Here is a 19182-nt window from a genome sequence, read left to right as displayed (position 1 = left end):
CATTAACCGAAATTTATTTTCCTCTCAAGTTCTCTGGAGAAGCTGAAATAAAATATAAAATAAAATCCAAATACTTTTACAAGCAGACTACAGGACGTCAAATCCTATTCCAGGATGCTGAATGGGTTGATGCTTCTCCTGAACAAACGATTCGTTTTTTTGTATCAGAGCCCCGTAAAAAAGTGTTTGAAAAGTTAAATCAGAGTTTTAAAGAAGCATTCAAACCTCCTTCCTTTGCCCCCCGAAATGATGTCATAAATCAGAATCTTGAAATAAGTGAAAATCAATTGAGCTTGGGGATGATTTTTGACAATGAATCATCAACACATATAATTGAAAAAGTGCTCCCAGAACACAAAGACACAGTTTTACTTGACACTTGGCTTGATGGTAATTATACGAAAGCAAAGCAGTTTGCTTTTGGTAAAGCTCCATATCAGTGGGTTTACAGCGGTCTAATTTATGCTCCATTTTTCACTACAGAGGTGAAAAAATATTTAGGAATGAATCATGTCCAAGATTCAGACCTCAACTTTCATAAATCGAGGATTTTTCTTAATCCTACAGAAAAATTTAACCTTGAAGCCAAGAAAAATGACGCGATATTTCTAATGTATCTATATACTGATATTATCCAAGATCATATAGTAGGTGGGACTCAATCACCTGTGTTACGTGCTTTACCATTAACAAGTGGTATCTACAAAGATACTGGATATTGTACGTTCTCTCATCGAATATATTACCCTGTTCGAAAAAACCACATTGGTGAAATATCAGTGCTTGCTACTCATGACTCTGGAGAGCAGGTATACTTTGAATCTGGTGGAAGAATGTTTTTAAGTTTAGATTTTAGAAAGAAGACAAAAGTTGTATAAAGAAGAAATATCAACTATTTGTCATCTAAACATGTACCGTAAATCATATTGTCCTAAAGATAGTGATTTTAATCACTACTACACAAATCAAAGTGGTTCAGGGTTCAATGACATAAGAATTGTACGTGCTCCTAGATATCAAAGAGGTTATGGATTTGGAAGTTTTTTCTCAAGACTAGCCATGCCAATTTTGAAATACATTGGAAAAGAAGCCTTAGATAAAGGTGTTACTCTTGGTAAGCGTGTTGTACAAGATCCACAGATTCAGAAAGCTTTCAAAGACAGTGTTTCTGATTTGGCCACAAAAGGTTTAGAAAAGATAAAAACAAAGTCACAAACCGGTAGTGGAAACAAAAGATTATATAAAAGAAAGAAAACTGTCACAAAAGTAACTTTACGAAAAGTGAAGAAACGCTCACCCAAGAGCGTAATCAAAAAGAGAAAGACAACTAAACGAGACATTTTCAATAATTAAGATGGAATTTATTCACAACTCCTCGACACCAGCAACAATAGCTGAACTAGATTTATTTAGTGTTCCTCCAACACAAACGGTCATCGAGACAATGTATGATGTAGAGTATCGTCCAGTTGGTCATTAGACAATTCAAAATATTTGAATTTGTAGTTCCCTTCTGAACACTATACTGATCTTTCAGCTACATATTTACATGCTAAATTAAAATTGAATACAAAGATCCAATAAAAGATGGTGACAAAATTGTTCCTGTTAATAACTACGCTACTTCATTGTTTGAACAATGTGATGTTTATCTTGGTAGTGTCAATTTAAATCCAGGTAATAGTTTATTTCATTATCAATCACATCTCGATGACTTGTTCTTCAAACATGAGTCACCAATTGATGCTTGTCAGCTGATTGATGACGATGAAAATGTAAGAGTTGAGCGTGTTAAAAAGGACTTTGATTTGATTCTTCCGATACATGCCCCAATGTTTCAACAAGAAAAATTTTTGATCGATGGTGTACCGATAACATTAAGATTTAAATTGGCACCAGATACATTTGGATTGACCTGTTCCACTCAAGGACCAATCAATTTGAAATTTCAACAGCTTTCACTTTTCGTAAGACGAGTGAAACTTTTTATGCCCGTTCAGATGACAATTGAAAAAAACTTGACCAACTCAATGGTAAAATACTATTTCCAGCGTAATGAGGTTAAATCATATCACCTTGTGAGTGGCTTCGCTGCCAATAGCATTGACAATGTGTATAATGGTCAACTACCCCGAAGGGTCATTATTGGATTTGTATCTGACAAGTCTTTCAACGGAGAGATACAAACTGATCCGTTCAAATTTGAACACGGAAATATTAAAGAGATTGCTTTTGTTGTTAATGGAATAAAGATACCAGCTTCTGCTTATAAACCGGATTTCAAGAATAGTATTTATGTTCGTGAATACTACAACATGTTCCGGTCAATGAACCAAGAGAATGGAATACCTAAAATTAATATCAAGTACAAAGACTATGCAAAGAACCACCCTTTGTTTGTTTTTGATTTAAGTGATGACGGTACTCTTACCAATGAATCTGGGACTCTATCATTGATTAAACGAGGTAGCGCTCGAATAGATATTCAATTTACTGACGCTTTAACCACAGGTCTACACATGATAGTTTTTGGTGTTCATGACAACGTACTACAAATCGATTCATCGCGGAATATAATTACAGACTATTGATGGCATTAACTACAATCGATATTGATTCGAGATTGAAAAAATACTCACAGTTCAAAGGTGTTTATCCTCTTGATAAATTACCTTTTGAAATATTAGCTAAACCTTTTGGTATGGTGATAAACCTTGATCCAAGTTGGAAAACTGGGTCCCATTGGACAGCTATCTATATTCCAGAGTATGGACCAGGTTTATATTTTGATTCATTTGGTAATAGACCATTGGATTTAATCACTTCCTTTTTGGAAAGAAATTGTAAATTCAATGGATTCAAATATAATCATTACATCTACCAAGGAGATTTATCAATAAAATGTGGATTGTATTGTATTCTTTTTCTAGAGTCTTGTTTTGAAAACAAGGATTTACCATTAATTAAATGTAATTCAGAAATTAATGAATTTATAATAAAAAATATTTATTAAAACAACTATTTGTGTACAATTTTATAATGTCCGTGAGCTAGTGTAGATACTCCATCGTCAAGTATAAATCTTTTATCATCCATTGGTGATAATGAAACTTTGTTTAGTCTTATAGAAGAAATTTGATGATTTTTAGATTGTAATCTATGATTAATATGATGATAAATGGCGTTTTCATAGAGACAATCTCTGTAGTTTTCTATTGAGATTTCATTTTTAATCACAGCCTTTTGTACTCCCTTGGCGGTAAGTTTTTTTCTGGTTCCATATTTGATAGCATAAAGTTTTGATTTCAGGGCAATAACTTCATCAATGGTTTCTCCATTCATCTCATCTTTAAGGTACCCTAGTTTTTTCTTATTTGAATTATCATGGAGAATATGTGATGTTGGATAATCAGAAAAGTCCATGATATAATCTAGTTCTTTTAAATCAGCTACAATATCTTGAGTTTGTATATGATATATGAAACTGTCAGTGTCGGTATATACAAGTGATAAGTTTTCACCATATTTCGGCCGGAAACAATCATAATGAAGTTTGTACATGTGTAACTTAGATAGTTCCAACACAGTGAACCCCAAGTAAATGGGTTTATCGAGCTTGACTTCAAACTTTCGTAATTTAACAATGGCTAAATCATTTTCTAAGATGAAAAACTGTTCAAACATTGGCTTACGAATTTGTTGAAGAGCTTGTTTACCATTCTGTATCACCTTGACTTTAGTATGTTTCCTCTTATCTTCTATACTTTTTCCATACAATGAGTTGACCATGAGTTTCCAAAAGTCTTTTTCAAAGGTAGTTGCCGCTTTTTGTCTGTTACTTGTACACATTTGAATATAAGGTGATAACCAAGCTGATTGATGAAAACTAATTATTCTATGGATTTTATTCAATTTTAATCCCTTGTCAAGATAGAAACGTAAATTTCGACCATGAACGACGTAATGATGTTTATCAAACAAATTTGGGATGAGCTTTTCAGTTTCAGTACGTTTTAATCCTTGACTTTCTATTTTAGCAACCAAATCCTTTTGATACTTACTCATCCATTCAATTTTAACTGATAATCTTTCAGGCGCTAAAGGATAGTCATTATGATAGTCATGTAATTCACTTGGATATAACAAGTCTACTTCTAAAATATAACCAGTATCACCATCCAAATTACCATTTCTTATCGTCTCAATTGTAGAATCAAACAAATCTGGTGACACCCAAGAAAAGTTCTTCATGGGAAGGACATCGTTCAGTGCAAATCCATACAAGTTGTTAACATCCAAATATGTGATGTATGATGAGGGTTTTGTTTCATCATAATTCTCAGAGTTTCGGTTGTTAGCAATGACGTGTCTCTTCATTGCACACGAGATACCACCTCTGATACCTTTTTCCATCATTAAAATCATATCAATATCAGTGAGAAGATCCAACTTATTTTTCGTTGACTTGAGAGCGGCGTCCCATGTTAAACCTGGTGTTGAAAAGTAATGACATGGGTCCAAGCCAAACTGATTAATACTTGTAGCTCTGAAATTTTGAAAGATACAAGTCAAAAGTAGCACATCAATTTTCAAATAAATATCATGAAATTCACCCAGTGTTTCACAACCAAAATGATTCCACATATCAATCAATCGATCATAAGATTGTTGATCGATTGATTTTTTCGTGAGATGAGTAGAAACATTCGATTGGTGGTAGCGCGCGCTCATTGAATCTATCCCAAGAGTCCATGTACTCATAAGGTAGAGATCCTTTTCCAAGTATGTGAGGTAGATCATCTTCTTTGAACATTTGTAACAAGTATGTTGATTTAGATTCAGTAGACAAGTTATTAGCCAATGTATCTAAACTTGAAAGGAGAAAAGCTAAACTATCTAGAAAGATAAAGTCATCCATAAAGAAAGCAATGTACTTTTCTGTATTTTGAGGGATGACGGCTATGTTCTGAACTAAATTTGATCTTAACCCACTGATTATAAGGTGAGCATCGTAACCTTTGAGATTATGAAAAATAATAGGTAGTTTATGTGGTAGTCTAAGTTTAAGATTACATGAGTTATGAGCTGGCCCTCGATATGATCCAGTTAAATGGCAATGATCTAAAACCTTATCATTAACTAAAGGCTCATTACATACATAACACTCTAAAGCTTGTTCAAATGCTTCACGTTCCTCATTGGAAAGTATTGCTGGTTTACTATTGCTTTCCAAGTGTTCTCTTAAGAACATCTGTAGCTCCAATAAAGTTTCAATAAGTTTTTCAGCAGCTTTTTCCCCTCGATAAAATTTCTTTGATAAAATTTGATTATTCCAATCAACTGCCACGAGTCCAAATGAACAAGCTTGGTGTTTTTGATATTCAAAGGTATTATTACCTAAAGTTTTATCTGATTTAACAACCAGGGCCTCAAAATCAGCGTAAACAACATAAGGATATGCTATTGTTTTATCTAAACGATAAAACTCACAAATCTTTGGTACTTTTCCTTGACCTGGTAGTAATATACGTTGAGCGGTGACATCTTTACAGTAGGTTTGATGGTTCGATAACAAATACTCTTGTCTGAATCCTGATAAACAATAAGGACAGTAAAACCTTTCCCAAGCCCTGTTGTTTCGTACAAAAGCATTGAAGTTGTTTATACAGTAATAATGGTCATTATATAAAAACAAGTTTACATGTTTACTCGAAGGGTTTTTATTGACCCTCAATGGAACAATCTTTCGATGTTTATCCATTGTCAGTGTATAAATGTTGATTGAAATCTTGTTTCTCCTTTCGAATTTATCGATTTGGGAGAACGGTGTAATCGGATCAATACCAGTAAAGTCGTAGAGACTAGTCAGGTTCCTATACTTTGATACTCTTTTTCTATCCTTAACCTGAGGATGTAAGGATATTAAAACAGCCCATTTAAAACAATGGGTTTGACAGTTTGGTGAAATTAAACTTTTCTTTTTCAAGAGCATTGGTGGTAATTTAACTGATGAACATCCACCACTATTTTCTTTCAATTTACATATTCTTATTTCGATTGTACTTATCGATTTAAGTACCCAGCCACTTCCTCTTTGAGTAAATTGATCAACAACTGAATCGAGATGTTGAGCCCAGGCTGACATCGTTTCATCGAACTGTGATATATGAGTAAATGGTCTCATTTGAGTCACTTTGTAAATCTCAGTTGTATCAATATCACCATCCATTTTTTGTTTAACAAATCTTAGTAAAACACAGACTTGTACTTTATGTGACCCTATTGTTTTTAGAATTGAATCTAATAAATTTTCAATATTTTGACGCTCATTTGTAAATAAACTTTCCAATGATGACCATTTTCCTGTTTTGACATAGATGGCAAAAACATTTTTGAAAGCTTTCTTGTGTAGGGTGTAGGTGAAATCACTGGTTAAAGTTGATAAATTTCTGTTGAAATTTTTGCAGAGTAGTAGATGGTCTACGAATAGACTATTTTTATTGAAAATTTTATCACATGTTGAACATTTAACAGACTTGAAACTACAATCTCTTCTATGTATAAGATAAGATTTATGTTTGGTAAAGCTTTCCTGACACTTGCTACACTTGAACATGTTATACTCTGAATTGTAAACAGATTTTGTATTCGATTTATATAAGGTTTTAATCATGTCAATAGGCGTATCTATATCCTGATACCATCATATTCTAAGCTATCTAATAGATATATTCTTAAAACAAGTAACAGAAGGAGTATAATAAGTACTAGAGTAATGAAATAAACAGCCATCATTCATGTAATTATTCTTCCTTTGTTTCTTTTTATAGTCACGAAATAAGTTAAATAGGTCATCATTTGAGCTCATGTTTTTTTTTATTAAAATTGAATTTTAACGGATACAAAGTAAATAGGATAAAATATAGTCAAAATGTTAGTAAATAATGATAAAGATAAAAAGATTAATAAATGAATCAAGTTTCAATTCACCCCCAGATGATTTCCCCCATTGCAGCAAAGACACTGTTTGGAATTGAATAAGCCGCAATCTTACTTATCTCAGAACCAGTAAGAGTAAGAACAGATTCTTTCACCTCAGTTTTGATTGAAAAATGCCAACATCCATCAACTCGAAGATGACCGGATACAGTTCGTCCTGGAGCTATAGTAAACTCAAACTTCCGTTGTTCACCTTCAGTAATACATACCAATCGATCCTTTAGCTTTTCATACTCTTCCAGACGTAAGAAGAGTCCAGATTTTGTAGGGATAAACATCTTCACACCATTGACCATCTTTTCTCGTTTCTTCCGTATATCAACAAATGTTGAATCGATTGATTTTGATTTGTTTACGGAGATCCAGATAAGAGGAGCGATTTCACAGGTCATGAGTTGTTGAAAATTGTCCTCGAAACGGGTCGATCTTGGTCTTTCAGCTGGCGGAGAATTTTGTTGAGTTGGAACATTATTGGAGTTGCTGGAATACATTTTGATGTTGTTTCACTGATGAATCAAAACTGAATGATGAAGTTCTCTTTTCTATCCTTCCTTTTATACAATTATCGACCTGAAGAGCCAAACCCACAATCACATCGAGTAGTGATTGTCTCCACCTCCTCTTTCTGATAAAGAACAGCAAATGTAGCTTTTTCACATATCATTTGAGCGATACGCATACCTTTTGTGATGATAAACTGTTCATTTGTATTGTTAGACAGAATAACCTTAACTTCCCCAGTATAGTCAGGATCGATAACTCCACCTTGAACTGTTATTCCTTCTGAGGCCAAACTAGACCTTGAAGCTAAACGTATATACGTCCCTTTAGGTGGAGTCACTTTTAACCCAGTTTTAATAATAACTTGACCTCGAGCAGGAACAATGGTATCTTCATAAGATGATACATCAAATCCAACAGACCTTGGTGTAGCTTTAAATGGAACAGGAACATCAGGAAACATTTTAACAAAGTAGAGTGATCGAGACATGATTGATTAATAAACTGTACATGTTAGTTGTTGGTTTTATATTGAAATCAGGTGAGATAGTTGGGCGTTAACTGACTCATTTATCCTTGATAAAGTTATTAAATTTGACCTAAATCTTTCCATTGAATCTGATGCAACTGAGTATTTATTTATGTCAATGCCGAAATAATCCAACAGATAAAGTAGTTGAACTTTATCTCCGATGGTTAATGGTTGAAAAACCAATTCGTTGGACCAAAGAAAGTATAGAACGACATCTATCAACCAGTCATCAACATTACCTAAATGAAAAAAAGCTTTAGTTACGATTTGTTTCTTGAAGGGATAGGTTGATCGTACATCTCATTTTGATTTCAAACTTGTTGGTTCGAATATAAGGACCAAATAATTTCGACTTCAAGGTTAAAGATTTTGTAAATGATATCGTTGGGTGATGTTTTTTAAGTCTCTGTATGAACACTGGCTTCAACAATCGATACTTAGTATTCGAAATCCAAAACACAATATCATCTTTCTCCTTATTCTTAATGAATGTTTCGACATAATCGCGTTGGTTGAATAAGATTGATGAAACCATCTGAAAGTATGTATATAAGAAAAAATAAAATTTTATTAATTAAGGTTTTATTACACTAATTCTCTTTGTAATTGTTTGTCGACAAATAGGACAAGGACTTTTGTTTCTCAACAAAACTTCATCACAATCAATACATGTTGCTAAATGAGCACAAGGTAAATACAGCATTGTTTGTCCCTTTTCAAGACAAACACAACATGAATCCTTTTCATTCGTCTCATAACTCGACTCTGCTATAAAAGGACATTCAGGTGAAAGTTTCTTATGAGCCACCATTGGATGCCCAGGTAATTTCCCATCAATTGCGATTCTACAGAAGGCACATTGTACAACCCTTTCAAAACCGGTCCAGAAGAATCCACTTTCAACGAAATAGTTTTTATGAGCTACCGGAGGAGGAGCATTGTTGAAAGAGAAAACACGGTTCATCCTTATCTTGAACAGGTTAAAAACTTTCTCAGGGTTGATGACAAACTCGTCTTCAGAGAAAATTTGTAACAAATCATCTTGAGTCCTAACAACCCGCGAAACCTTCAATTTGGGAGGTAAGTCCTTGTTGGAGGTGGAATCAAGAATTGGTTTCGATGAATATAAATTCACACAACCAACTTTTTTCAGTTTCAAGTTTGGTTCTTTTCCATTCAAGAAAGAACATTCTGGACTGAAAAACTTGTGTATGTATGCAATGTCTTCTCTCAAAATAGACAGATCAAGCTCAAGTCCACATGCAAAACATTGAACACAATCTTCCTTCATAAAAAAACCATTTTGAAAAACTGTGACCCATCTACTTGGAGCCCATGGACATGTTAAGTATCTATTTCTTTCCTGTTTCATGAAAAGATATTTTTCAAGAGCAGCTTTCATGGTAGGACACTCCCAAACTTCAAATATTGGTGAAAACATTACCTTTATTTCCTGAAATGAAAAAGAAAAAATATCAATGTTATAACAAAATTTTATTTAATAGAATTCTTTTCAATTCTATTTCTTTTTTCAGGTTTAATGTATACAATCGATGATCAATACATTTCTTCATTTTGTGTCTCAAATATCGACACTTGATTAACCAAGATTCAGCTTGACTGACCCTTGGACACTTGAAAGTTGAGGCAAATATACAAAGGTTGACATATTTTTCCTGGTTAATTTTACAATGAATTTTTCTATTGTCATCAAGAGACAATATTTTGTGCTTAGAGCATCGGTTACAATGAATTGTTTTAAGCTCCATTCTTTTATGTATCTTTTTCAAAAGTTTAACAAGTGATGAAGCTAAACAAACAGAACCTGTGTTCTCTGTTGGACAACAATCGTTCTTAGGTATTGAAAGGTAGCGCTTCATTTGAGACTCAAGTTTATCCCGTTTAAGTATTTTTTCAAATGAAGAAACCTTTGAAGGAATTCTCGAACCCGAAATCATAGGGGTGGAAGAAACCGTTTCCGAAATAATCTTCATCTTACCTGAAGTAAAAGAAAAAAGACAGAAGGAAATAAAAACAAATGTAAGTTTATTCATTAATAATATTTTGTATATGAAATGTCAATATAATCATAAAAAAGTGGATCATATTCATTACAAAAGTTGTAAAATGAACGATTATTGATTATGAACAACCAACGTTCATAATCAATAGAGGTTATGGTGTTTAACAGCTTTTTCTGCCATTCAGCATCGAAATGCATATAAATGGCAAAAAAGTCTGTTATTTTGAAACGGAAATCAGCAAGATTGATTGGTTCATCATCTTGCTGATCTTCCATAGTTGTTTCAGAATCAATATCTGATTCTTTTACAATTTTCAACTTAAGAGGTGACATTGGAACAGCTTTAAACATGTTATTTACCTGTGTTATATGAAAATGAACAAAGATGATTAATAGAATTTGAAAAGAATAAGAAAACAGCTGCAAAAAGAAGGATGGAATAAAAGTGCAAATCTAATATGTAACGGGGCAAAGGAAAACGAAGGCAAGATTGGATGATTAAGCCGATGAAGTACCAGATGACCAAAAGGAAAGAGAACCAACAAATCCAAATGAGCAAACAAGATAAGAAATTAGACCAAGATAAGATGACCAAGATGACCAAGATAACCAAGATGACCAAGAGATTAAACAAGATTCCAACAAGATTCAAACAAGATTCCAATGAACAAAAGAAAACTGATAAAAATGAATGAATCAACGGGTGAATAGAAAAAAAACAGTAAATAAAAATATAACAGAAGATAAGACTGATGATGATGAGATGGCCAAATGATGTCGAAGTGAATTGTGGAAAGACTGGAACTGAACTGATAATTTTCTCTCTTTCTTGCTTTGTTTTTATACTTTCGTTTGAGGAAGTAATTGAAAATGTTAGTATTGTTAAAGCTACGATTATGATTGAGGAAAGTTTAAATAAAAGAGAGCAATAAAATACAGCCTTTACTCCACTAAATTAATTGAAATCGTGATGAACTATTTGATTGATGATCAAATAATCCTTGACTTTTTGAACTTTTGACCAATCATAAATCATAAATATCCTTAAGCTAAAAAACGTGAATTGTTTGTGGTTTTTCCTTGATGTTAACGGAATATTGATGTTAATGGTCATCGCGGTCTTTAACACTTGTCAACTACCTTTTCCTTGTTCCTCAGTAAGTGTAGTCTATCACATATAAAACATAAAGTTCAATCATAACTATTAGAATCAACTCTATGCTACAATGTAATGAAGTTGTATACATCTACATGCATTGGAACCTATTACACGTGGAAATTGATAACGTTATCAATTTTTTTTTTCATGTTCAATTGTTAGTCTATAAAGGGTTTGATGTGTTCACACTGTGTTTTTCGGAGAAACATCAATATTCCTAGTAATAAGGGCCAAAATCAATTGAAAACGGTTAGAACTAATAACGGCTGATAACACATAGAAGGTAACGTGTTTCTCCAATATTAAATATATTTACTTGTAGAGAATTTTACGCCTATTAAGATGTGCTATTGCACGATTGTATAACACATATTGTTTAGGGGCTAAAATTTTTCAAAGTTTTACATGGGTCACGTGGTTTCCCTTTAAAAAAATGGTCAGATCTGAATGTGCAATATATTTTTGAAAAGAGCATAAAAAACTGGTTATAGTGCGATGAAACAACAATTTTTTCTTTCATTGGATCATGTGTAAAAAAATTTAACAATGTTTTCTCAGTCGCAAACTCACCCATCTTGATAACGACGCTATTTTTGCTCCTAGAGAAAAATCGAGTACATATTCTGATTTGTCAGCAGCAGACAAATCCAACGGTGAAATCCGTTTTTCAATCGGATAAGGAATAAAGGATTTAATATTATATTAATATTACACATACTAGCTGTAGTAGCTGCTGCCACCTATTGGTAACAATTAATGATAAAATGAGTGATTTTTAGTGATCAAAAGTCAATTTTGCTATTTTTTGAACGGTTAGAGTTACATGGATATCTTATACATTTTTGAACTCGTCTCTTCAAGACGAATCCAACGATAGTCTTCTTTTCACAATTGGACCAAGAATGACGAAGTTGACTTTGTGCTCCATAGTCAATTTTCATATCTTTCGAACGGAATGAGATAAATTTACGCGGAGGATATTTTTGGAATCCTCGTAAAAAACTGAGTCAGGACATATACAACACTTTCAAATCGGATGAGAAATGTCGATTTTGACAAAGTTAGAAAAAAAGTGCTTCTCTATGTAATTTTTTTACAGAGACAATGTATATAAACGTCATGTATATTTTAAAAAATTTTTGACCCAAACCAGTACCGGTATATAACGAATACAAAAACTGACATGTTGGCAGATTCAATGCGCACTCTGAAACGCATGTGGGTGGAGTCAGAAAGTTTGAAAATTTTACATCGTTCTGTTTTATTTACCGTTATTTGACCTTTGTGAATAATCTTTTATCTAGTTCAAAAATGTCACGCATCAATTTATCACCATTTGTCGCTGCCCGTATCGCCTCTGTTTTTTATCGTTTAATTTTAATGGTTGCAATCGATCAGCGGGAAGCGGCCAGGTCATTGGTCATTGAAACGTGTGCTATGTTGTTTTATGGATTTGGACAGGACACTATGGCCGAAAGACGATTATTCTTGAACGCAGCTAATGGGCAAAGGTTAGTTCCTTTAAGACAAAATGGTTCAGACGACGAAGTTATGATGGATTGGGATATACAAGATGACAGAGTGTCTTCAACCAATGACCCAGTTAACCCTTTACCTCAAGCTGGATCTTCAGCATCTAGTGGTGATGATGATAATGATGATGATGTGAACCATAATCATCGAGGAACCAATCGTATTGGGTCACGAAGATTGATCTTTTCGAGAATGCGACAATCCATACTCAATCATGTTGACCCTGTTGTTATTATTCCAATAAGGACATTAGCTGAGGCTTCTCAAGTTTGCACTGAATTAAGGAACAATCGAAGAGAAAGCCAATCAATTATAATGGGAGTTAGGCTTGGAGAATTTCTTCGAAGAAATCGAAATCAATCAAATACCACCAGGACAGCGTGGACAGATCAAATGGTTCATCGGTTGGGTTATTCAGGGTCGTACATAAGGTTCTTCATTAATTTAGTAGAATTAACAGCCGACTTTCCTCGAATGTTAAGAATAACTCTACCAATAAGAGTTATTTATGCAAACTTTCGTCAAATACGAAATATCAGAAATTTAAATAATGATGATCATGATTTGGTTAGATATTGGGAGCGAAATTAATTTTAATGTTCATTTTGATTAATTAAATATCTTAATTAAAAAGGTGTAGGTGAAAAGGAAAAAATCTATCAATTAAAATTAATAATCAATCAATTAAAAAAATTCTCCATTAAATTACCATTCGAATGATGTGTCACATGATGATACTGAATGATCTGATTAAATCATTGAAAAAATATCTATTCATTGATGTGTCGCATGGGGTGAATGACTGCGCTATCTTGTGTACTTTCACTACTACTCTGCAAGAAAAATTAAAAAACCACAAACCAATCAACTATTCATGGTTTTCAGGTCAGATTCAGAGATCTCTGGTAAAGGTTTCGAAATTGTTTTCGATTATTATGATGAACGTAAGTTTATTGCTATCTTGCGTTTTAGTTTCCAGCATTCTAATTATTTTCCTTTTTGTTTGTTTTTCTGATATCATCAAGTTGGCTGTGATGTATATCTCACTGAAGACACAGGAGTTATTAGGTCTCCTCGATTCCCTAACACCTATCCAGGTCCGCGCCGTTGTACTTATATCTTCATGGAAACCCCTGACAAAAGCATCAGTCTCAACTTCACACATTACAACTTAAAATCAGCTGATAATTTATGTCGAAACAAACTTCAGATTGATTATAATCCAAATATACTGATGGACTCAAAGGAGCTCTTCAGATTGGAAATGACACCAAAAAATATTACACTTCCTTGTGAATCGAAGTCTACTAATTATGTGATAGAATCTCCAAATAACGTATTAATTGTTTACTTCGAAACTTATTCTGGCCTAGATGCCGGTCAAGGTTTCAGAGCTGAATACAGTAAAGAAAAACAAACAAGTAATATTACGCGACTGTCTAAAGCACAGACCTTTCCATTAATTATCAATTTATCTATTCAATAATTTAGAATGTGGTGGCAGAATTGACGCAGCTTCACCTTCAATAATTTCGGCAAACTTTTCCCAGCCTATTGATGATTCGAGGATCTCATGTGCTTGGTATATTGACAGCGAAATAATAATAGATTCAAAAGGTAATTTTTGGACGGTCGAATACAAAATATTGAGATTTCGTTTCGATTTATTTCTAATACTTTCACTTGTGCTTTGCCCACAGTAAGTACCCCTTGGATATCATTCGAGAAAATTGAGGTCTTGGGATCAGCTGAAAACGATTCAATTTGTTCTGATGGAAAAATAACACTTGGAATTCCTAAAGGTCGGTTCTCCATCTTAATTAATAGTTTTAAGTATTTAGTAAAACAGAACTTTAATTTCAGCTTCGCCTTACCATCATATGATATCCATCGAGAATCTTGAATTTTGTGGAAACAGTTCTGAAGTGGTAACGGCTATTTCCCCGATTTCAATCGCATATTTTGTTCTCTTAACTGCTACTTTCAATCGGACTCGAGGTTATCGCGGTTTCGAGGCCACTTATCATATCAGTAAATGTGGTGGAACATTGAAAGCGAAAGAAAGTAATATAACATCACCAGGCTGGCCTAATGAAAATTATCCGATCGATACTGTTTGTGTCTGGTCGTCTGATGTTCTTGAAGAGACTAATCATGTTGTAGAACTCGTGTTTGAAGATTTCGAACTAGAAGACGATTGTTCAAAAGATTATGTGGAGATTTATGAGTTTAATAGTAAAAAAACGACTAAAATCGGTCGATATTGTTCAAAGGACAAACCACCGTTCATTCAGACTCAGAATGGAATCTCAATTGTATTCAGAAGTGATGGAGATACAACAAGTAAAGGATTTTCGTTAAACATAAAACCTATTAAGAATGAGAATTATATTCCTTCTTGTTTTGGCTACAAAAAGCATTCGCCTGATTCGAACTATCCTAATCCTTACAAGCCTAATCAACACTGTGAAGAAGTATTAGAAGTCGATCCTATGTCCCAACTGAACTTGACTTTTGTCAATCGTTTCGATATTGAAAACTCAGTTAATTGTTCTAAAGATTATCTCGATATAGATGAATGGGCAAACAACTCTTGGCATCATTTCGGTCGATACTGTGGATACAATTCACCAGGGTCGATCATCTTCAAGGAAAATAAAGCCAAACTTATGTTCCATTCAGACGGAGATGATCGTCGTGGAGATGGATTCGAATATATTGTTACAAAATATTGTCGATTGACAATTGATAAAAGAGGAAAGGGAACAATTCAAAGTTATCCTGATTCCAATGATGTCGATTACTGTGAGTGGACATTCAAGGGACAAGAACCAGATGATGTGATAAACGTCGAGTTTGAGTTTTGCCATTTAGGAGACGACTATCGATGTGAACAAAGTCACTTAGATATCTACACGAAAAATCAATCAACAGGAATCGATCTGGTTGAAAGATATTGTAATGGAAATGAACCCCAATTTATAACCTCTCAAGGACATTTGAAGATAATCGTGAATTCGCTCAACTACAGTTCTAGTAAAGGAGTTAAATTTGATTACCAAATCATTCCAGCGAATTCACCAAGTTCATCTTGAGTGTCCATTTTTTTTCTTTGAAACTTTTCGTTCTTAATCGCCAAATGAGATTGTAATCCACTCGGAGTGATTTAACTGTAATTTTCTTAGTAAAAGCAAGTTAACTTTTTATTCTAATCGTAATTAAAATAATATCAAACGTAAACAAAGAAAGACATTGATGGAGATTCAGTTTTGATTATCAAATCATCAACTAACTTTGAAAATATTGTATTCTAAAAACTTAATTATTCCTTATGATTTATGATTTATTGATCTGAATCGTATGATTATTTGTTTATTATATGAAATCTTTTTGATAATGAAACTTTTTCATTAATTTTAATGTTCATTTGCTTTAGATGTCATTTAGTTTGAATTAAAGTTCAATCAATATTCTAATGTGATTAATCATTTCTTACATTAAATTTTGTGAATTTATTTCAATCGTAATTAACTCGAGTGAACATTACGAATGGCGAAAAGTAAACAATTAAGTTATCCAAGTTTCCATCGTTATCTAAAATATCAAATCGTGTATCTTGCATATTTAGAACCTGATGAAGTCTCAAGAAATCATAGTAGTTGGCTATTCTATTTGGTCTTTCTCTTGGTCATCGTCAACTATTTTCGCGTGCTCTTCATCATTTTCCAAAGTGAAGTCACCAATGTTTCTTATATCATCGCCGATCTGACGATACCTGCAGGTAAAACCAAGAAACATCTTTCGCTCATCTTTCTAAGTTGGGTATTTGGGACTTTTATGTGTATTCTGACTTTATATCGTTCTCAGTATACACCGCGATTACAGAAATGGACAAATATTGGTGTAGTCTTTGAACATTTATCGACAAGGATCCATCCGATTTCAGGGTTACCAACGATTCTTCATAAGTTTTTCATACGATTTAATCTAACAGTTTTTTACTCGGCGAGTGTTGTTGTAACATTTTTAGCTTTGCCTTCATTTCTCATTTATCCTCAAAATTTTCTCGTATACCTATGGAACTGGTTACCCATCAATATTGCTCTCGGTCTCGTGGTTGTTGGTTATGGTGCTAATTTTGGGCCACTTTATGCCTTCCAGGTATATATTTTTGCTAAAAAAATGACTGATCAAAAGAATAACTTAACCGACCGTCTAAATTACACACTAACTAACTATCCGAGTGAACAATTAACATCGCTCGTTAATTACTCAGTGCAGTCAAGTATTTCCATTATGAAAGAGTTGATTGAAGGTTACCATTTCTGGATCCATTTTAATCAATCAATATTCTTTGCTACGTTCATGGCTCAATCTATTGTACTTTACATAATCTTTTTTGTTGATATTCCTCAATTTCTGAGATTAGCAATGATCCTTTTAGGCTTTATCAATTGGCTAAGTGGATTATCGGTACATTTTTTTCTGGGAACTTATGGTCAACGAAAGGTGAGCATATAAAACGATAGTTTAAACAATTGATACTTTTTCGAAATCGTTGGTGACCTTATTTACTCTTACTTGAAAGATTGATCAACATCGATGTCAATTGAAGCGGACACTTTATCTGAATATCTCTAATCAAATGAAGGTTCAACTAGTTAATTACTTGGAACATATTGAGAGCCGATATTTTTTCTGTATATTTGGATCATTAAATTATTCATTAGATCATTTTCTCTTGGTAAGACTCTGAAATATTAATGACCACACATTGATTCAATTTATTTCCGTATACAGGTAGTCCTAGAAAACGCTGCAAATCTCCTTCTGATAATTTCAACTCTCCAATAAATGGAAGGTAAAAAATGCGAAAACCAACTTTTTTTTCAATCAATGCTGAATTAAAGTTTATTATTATTCACAATTAAACAATAAATTCTGATCTATTAAATACCAGCGTTCATTAATTAACAGAAATCTCCTTGGCAAGTTAGAGAAAGATTTTTACCAGTCAATGATTTGGCAATTTCTTGGATTTCACTTGGAATCTTGAATAATTTAGCTCGAGAAACATACCAAGCTTTAACTATTGATTGATAAAGAGAGAAAAACAATTATAAATGACTTGAAGTGTCCACAATTAGCACAAAAAAACCGTTTAACTAACCATCAAGAGTTCCGTCACCATTTGATGCACAACTGGCCAAGACAGCGGTTCGGTCATCGGAGTAGTAGGGCATCCAGAAAGTGGCTAGTTTACCATCTAATTAATTAATGAGTTGATTAATCTTATTCATCGGATTAAAATCTATTGAAAATTACCTTGGTTAATGTTGAATGAAACTGGTTCATCATCTTCAATTACATCATAGTAAGATCCACCAGAGAAATTACCGACAATCAAGTCAACCTTTTGATCCCACTGTGATAACTCCTCACTAGCGACGATATAAAACTTGATTATTATCGTTACGATTTTTAGGAGCAATCAAATATTACTTACAAGTCTTTAGATTGACCCTTGGTCAAGATGTAAACTTTTCCTGGGTAAAAGTGACCGATTTCAATGGTGTTTCGGGTAGTGTGTGGTTTAGTCTCATCAGTTCGACCAATTTCATACCAACCTTGGATTTTGGTGAACTATTGATTGTTAATTTAGTTTAGAATACGAATTTTAAATTATATTCATTCAAACAACTTACATAGCTAAAGTACCAGTAACTGATTCCTTCAGGAACTGCTGGAGTAGGACAAGAGTCACCTTTGATTGTTACACCGATTGCAGAAGCAATTAAAAGTGAAGCACAAGCAACGAATAAGATTGATTTCATTTTGAGCAGTTCGATGAGTTGATTGTATTAGTTAAACACTTTGGATTTTTCTGATTTGTTTTTTGGAATTATAATTTACTTAAATACTAACCAGTGTCGATTATTATTGTTATCAATTATTACATGTGATTGTAATCAACACCTTTTTTGCAACAGAATGATTATCATTGTTCTCGATTGATTGTTTATCCTTAATTGGATAAAATTCTGTCAATAAAATAGCAAAAAGTGTCAATGTGATTAGTAAATTGTGACAAAAATTCAACTAATCTGAAAAAATTTGTAATCATGAAAACAACAGATGTAAATTTGTTTATAATGTTCCAAAATTGTACCCAAATTACAATCAATTTTTAATGACATGAATAAATGTAACTGTCAATCTTAGTGTCGGTAATGATAGAAATTATTGTTTTTCCATTTCTAACTAGTTAACAATTGATTGTCTTTGTAGAAATAATAATCTATTGTTCTTCTATCAACAATGTTCTTGCAACTGTCAGGCGGATGATTGTTACGAATGAATATTCGTCCATTAATTCTGGAACGGATAAATCAGCTGAGAGAATTTAGTATTTTTTAGATTTGTTTATTAGAATTA

General features: G+C 33.2%; 6 protein-coding genes across 6 annotated transcripts; 3 read left to right on the top strand and 3 right to left on the bottom strand.

Annotated features, from left to right (window-relative positions):
* Window positions 1-1832: 1832 nt before the first annotated feature.
* LOC128392501 (uncharacterized protein F54H12.2-like) lies at window positions 1833-2591 on the top strand. Its single transcript, XM_053352528.1, has one exon. The coding sequence runs from the start codon at window positions 1833-1835 to the stop codon at window positions 2589-2591; it is 759 nt and encodes a 252-aa protein (XP_053208503.1).
* Window positions 2592-2754: 163 nt separating this feature from the next.
* LOC128392500 (uncharacterized) lies at window positions 2755-4644 on the bottom strand. Its single transcript, XM_053352527.1, has 2 exons — window positions 3238-4644; window positions 2755-2826 (listed from the first exon to the last, which is right to left on the bottom strand). Exons 1-2 carry the CDS (start codon window positions 4642-4644, stop codon window positions 2755-2757), a joined length of 1479 nt encoding a protein of 492 aa, XP_053208502.1.
* Window positions 4645-7561: 2917 nt separating this feature from the next.
* LOC128392499 (uncharacterized) lies at window positions 7562-7990 on the bottom strand. Its single transcript, XM_053352526.1, has one exon. It carries the CDS (start codon window positions 7988-7990, stop codon window positions 7562-7564), a length of 429 nt encoding a protein of 142 aa, XP_053208501.1.
* Window positions 7991-13586: 5596 nt separating this feature from the next.
* Window positions 13587-16216, top strand: LOC128392295 (cubilin-like). Its single transcript, XM_053352299.1, has 5 exons — window positions 13587-13691; window positions 13773-14168; window positions 14239-14364; window positions 14448-14549; window positions 14611-16216. Exons 1-5 carry the CDS (start codon window positions 13622-13624, stop codon window positions 15840-15842), a joined length of 1926 nt encoding a protein of 641 aa, XP_053208274.1. The 5' UTR covers window positions 13587-13621; the 3' UTR covers window positions 15843-16216.
* A 190-nt stretch (window positions 16217-16406) lies between these two features.
* On the top strand, window positions 16407-17519 carry LOC128392498 (uncharacterized). The gene is made up of 2 exons (XM_053352525.1): window positions 16407-17256; window positions 17336-17519. The coding sequence occupies exons 1-2, from the start codon at window positions 16585-16587 to the stop codon at window positions 17501-17503; spliced, it is 840 nt and encodes a 279-aa protein (XP_053208500.1). The 5' UTR covers window positions 16407-16584; the 3' UTR covers window positions 17504-17519.
* A 110-nt stretch (window positions 17520-17629) lies between these two features.
* Window positions 17630-18649, bottom strand: LOC128392306 (uncharacterized). The gene is made up of 5 exons (XM_053352310.1): window positions 18453-18649; window positions 18254-18390; window positions 18073-18188; window positions 17918-18013; window positions 17630-17836 (listed from the first exon to the last, which is right to left on the bottom strand). Exons 1-5 carry the CDS (start codon window positions 18579-18581, stop codon window positions 17718-17720), a joined length of 597 nt encoding a protein of 198 aa, XP_053208285.1. The 5' UTR covers window positions 18582-18649; the 3' UTR covers window positions 17630-17717.
* Between the last annotated feature and the right edge of the window lie 533 nt (window positions 18650-19182).

The sequence above is a fragment of the Panonychus citri genome, unplaced genomic scaffold, assembly GCF_014898815.1.
Source record: "Panonychus citri isolate SS breed McGregor unplaced genomic scaffold, ASM1489881v1 Contig00136, whole genome shotgun sequence".
NCBI classification, from domain to species: domain Eukaryota; kingdom Metazoa; phylum Arthropoda; class Arachnida; order Trombidiformes; family Tetranychidae; genus Panonychus; species Panonychus citri.
The sequence above is the reverse complement of the archived record's forward strand: the minus strand, read 5'-3'. Positions and strand labels throughout refer to the sequence as shown.

Coding starts and splice junctions, on each gene's coding strand:
- LOC128392306 (XM_053352310.1), bottom strand. CDS start 18,581: ATGAAATCAATCTTATTCGTTGCTTGTGCTTCACTTTTAATTGCTTCT. Junction 18,391..18,452: donor GTTACTGGTACTTTAGCTAT/GTAAGTTGTTTG, acceptor AACAATCAATAG/TTCACCAAAATCCAAGGTTG. Junction 17,837..17,917: donor TGGTGACGGAACTCTTGATG/GTTAGTTAAACG, acceptor ATCAATCAATAG/TTAAAGCTTGGTATGTTTCT.
- LOC128392295 (XM_053352299.1), top strand. CDS start 13,622: ATGGTTTTCAGGTCAGATTCAGAGATCTCTGGTAAAGGTTTCGAAATT. Junction 14,169..14,238: donor CAGTAAAGAAAAACAAACAA/GTAATATTACGC, acceptor TCAATAATTTAG/AATGTGGTGGCAGAATTGAC. Junction 14,550..14,610: donor AACACTTGGAATTCCTAAAG/GTCGGTTCTCCA, acceptor CTTTAATTTCAG/CTTCGCCTTACCATCATATG.
- LOC128392500 (XM_053352527.1), bottom strand. CDS start 4,644: ATGTGGAATCATTTTGGTTGTGAAACACTGGGTGAATTTCATGATATT. Junction 2,827..3,237: donor CCAAGGGAGTACAAAAGGCT/GTGATTAAAAAT, acceptor CTTTCCAAAAAG/GAAGTGATTAAATCCAATGG.
- LOC128392501 (XM_053352528.1), top strand. CDS start 1,833: ATGTTTCAACAAGAAAAATTTTTGATCGATGGTGTACCGATAACATTA.
- LOC128392499 (XM_053352526.1), bottom strand. CDS start 7,990: ATGTCTCGATCACTCTACTTTGTTAAAATGTTTCCTGATGTTCCTGTT.
- LOC128392498 (XM_053352525.1), top strand. CDS start 16,585: ATGTGTATTCTGACTTTATATCGTTCTCAGTATACACCGCGATTACAG. Junction 17,257..17,335: donor GAACTTATGGTCAACGAAAG/GTGAGCATATAA, acceptor CTTACTTGAAAG/ATTGATCAACATCGATGTCA.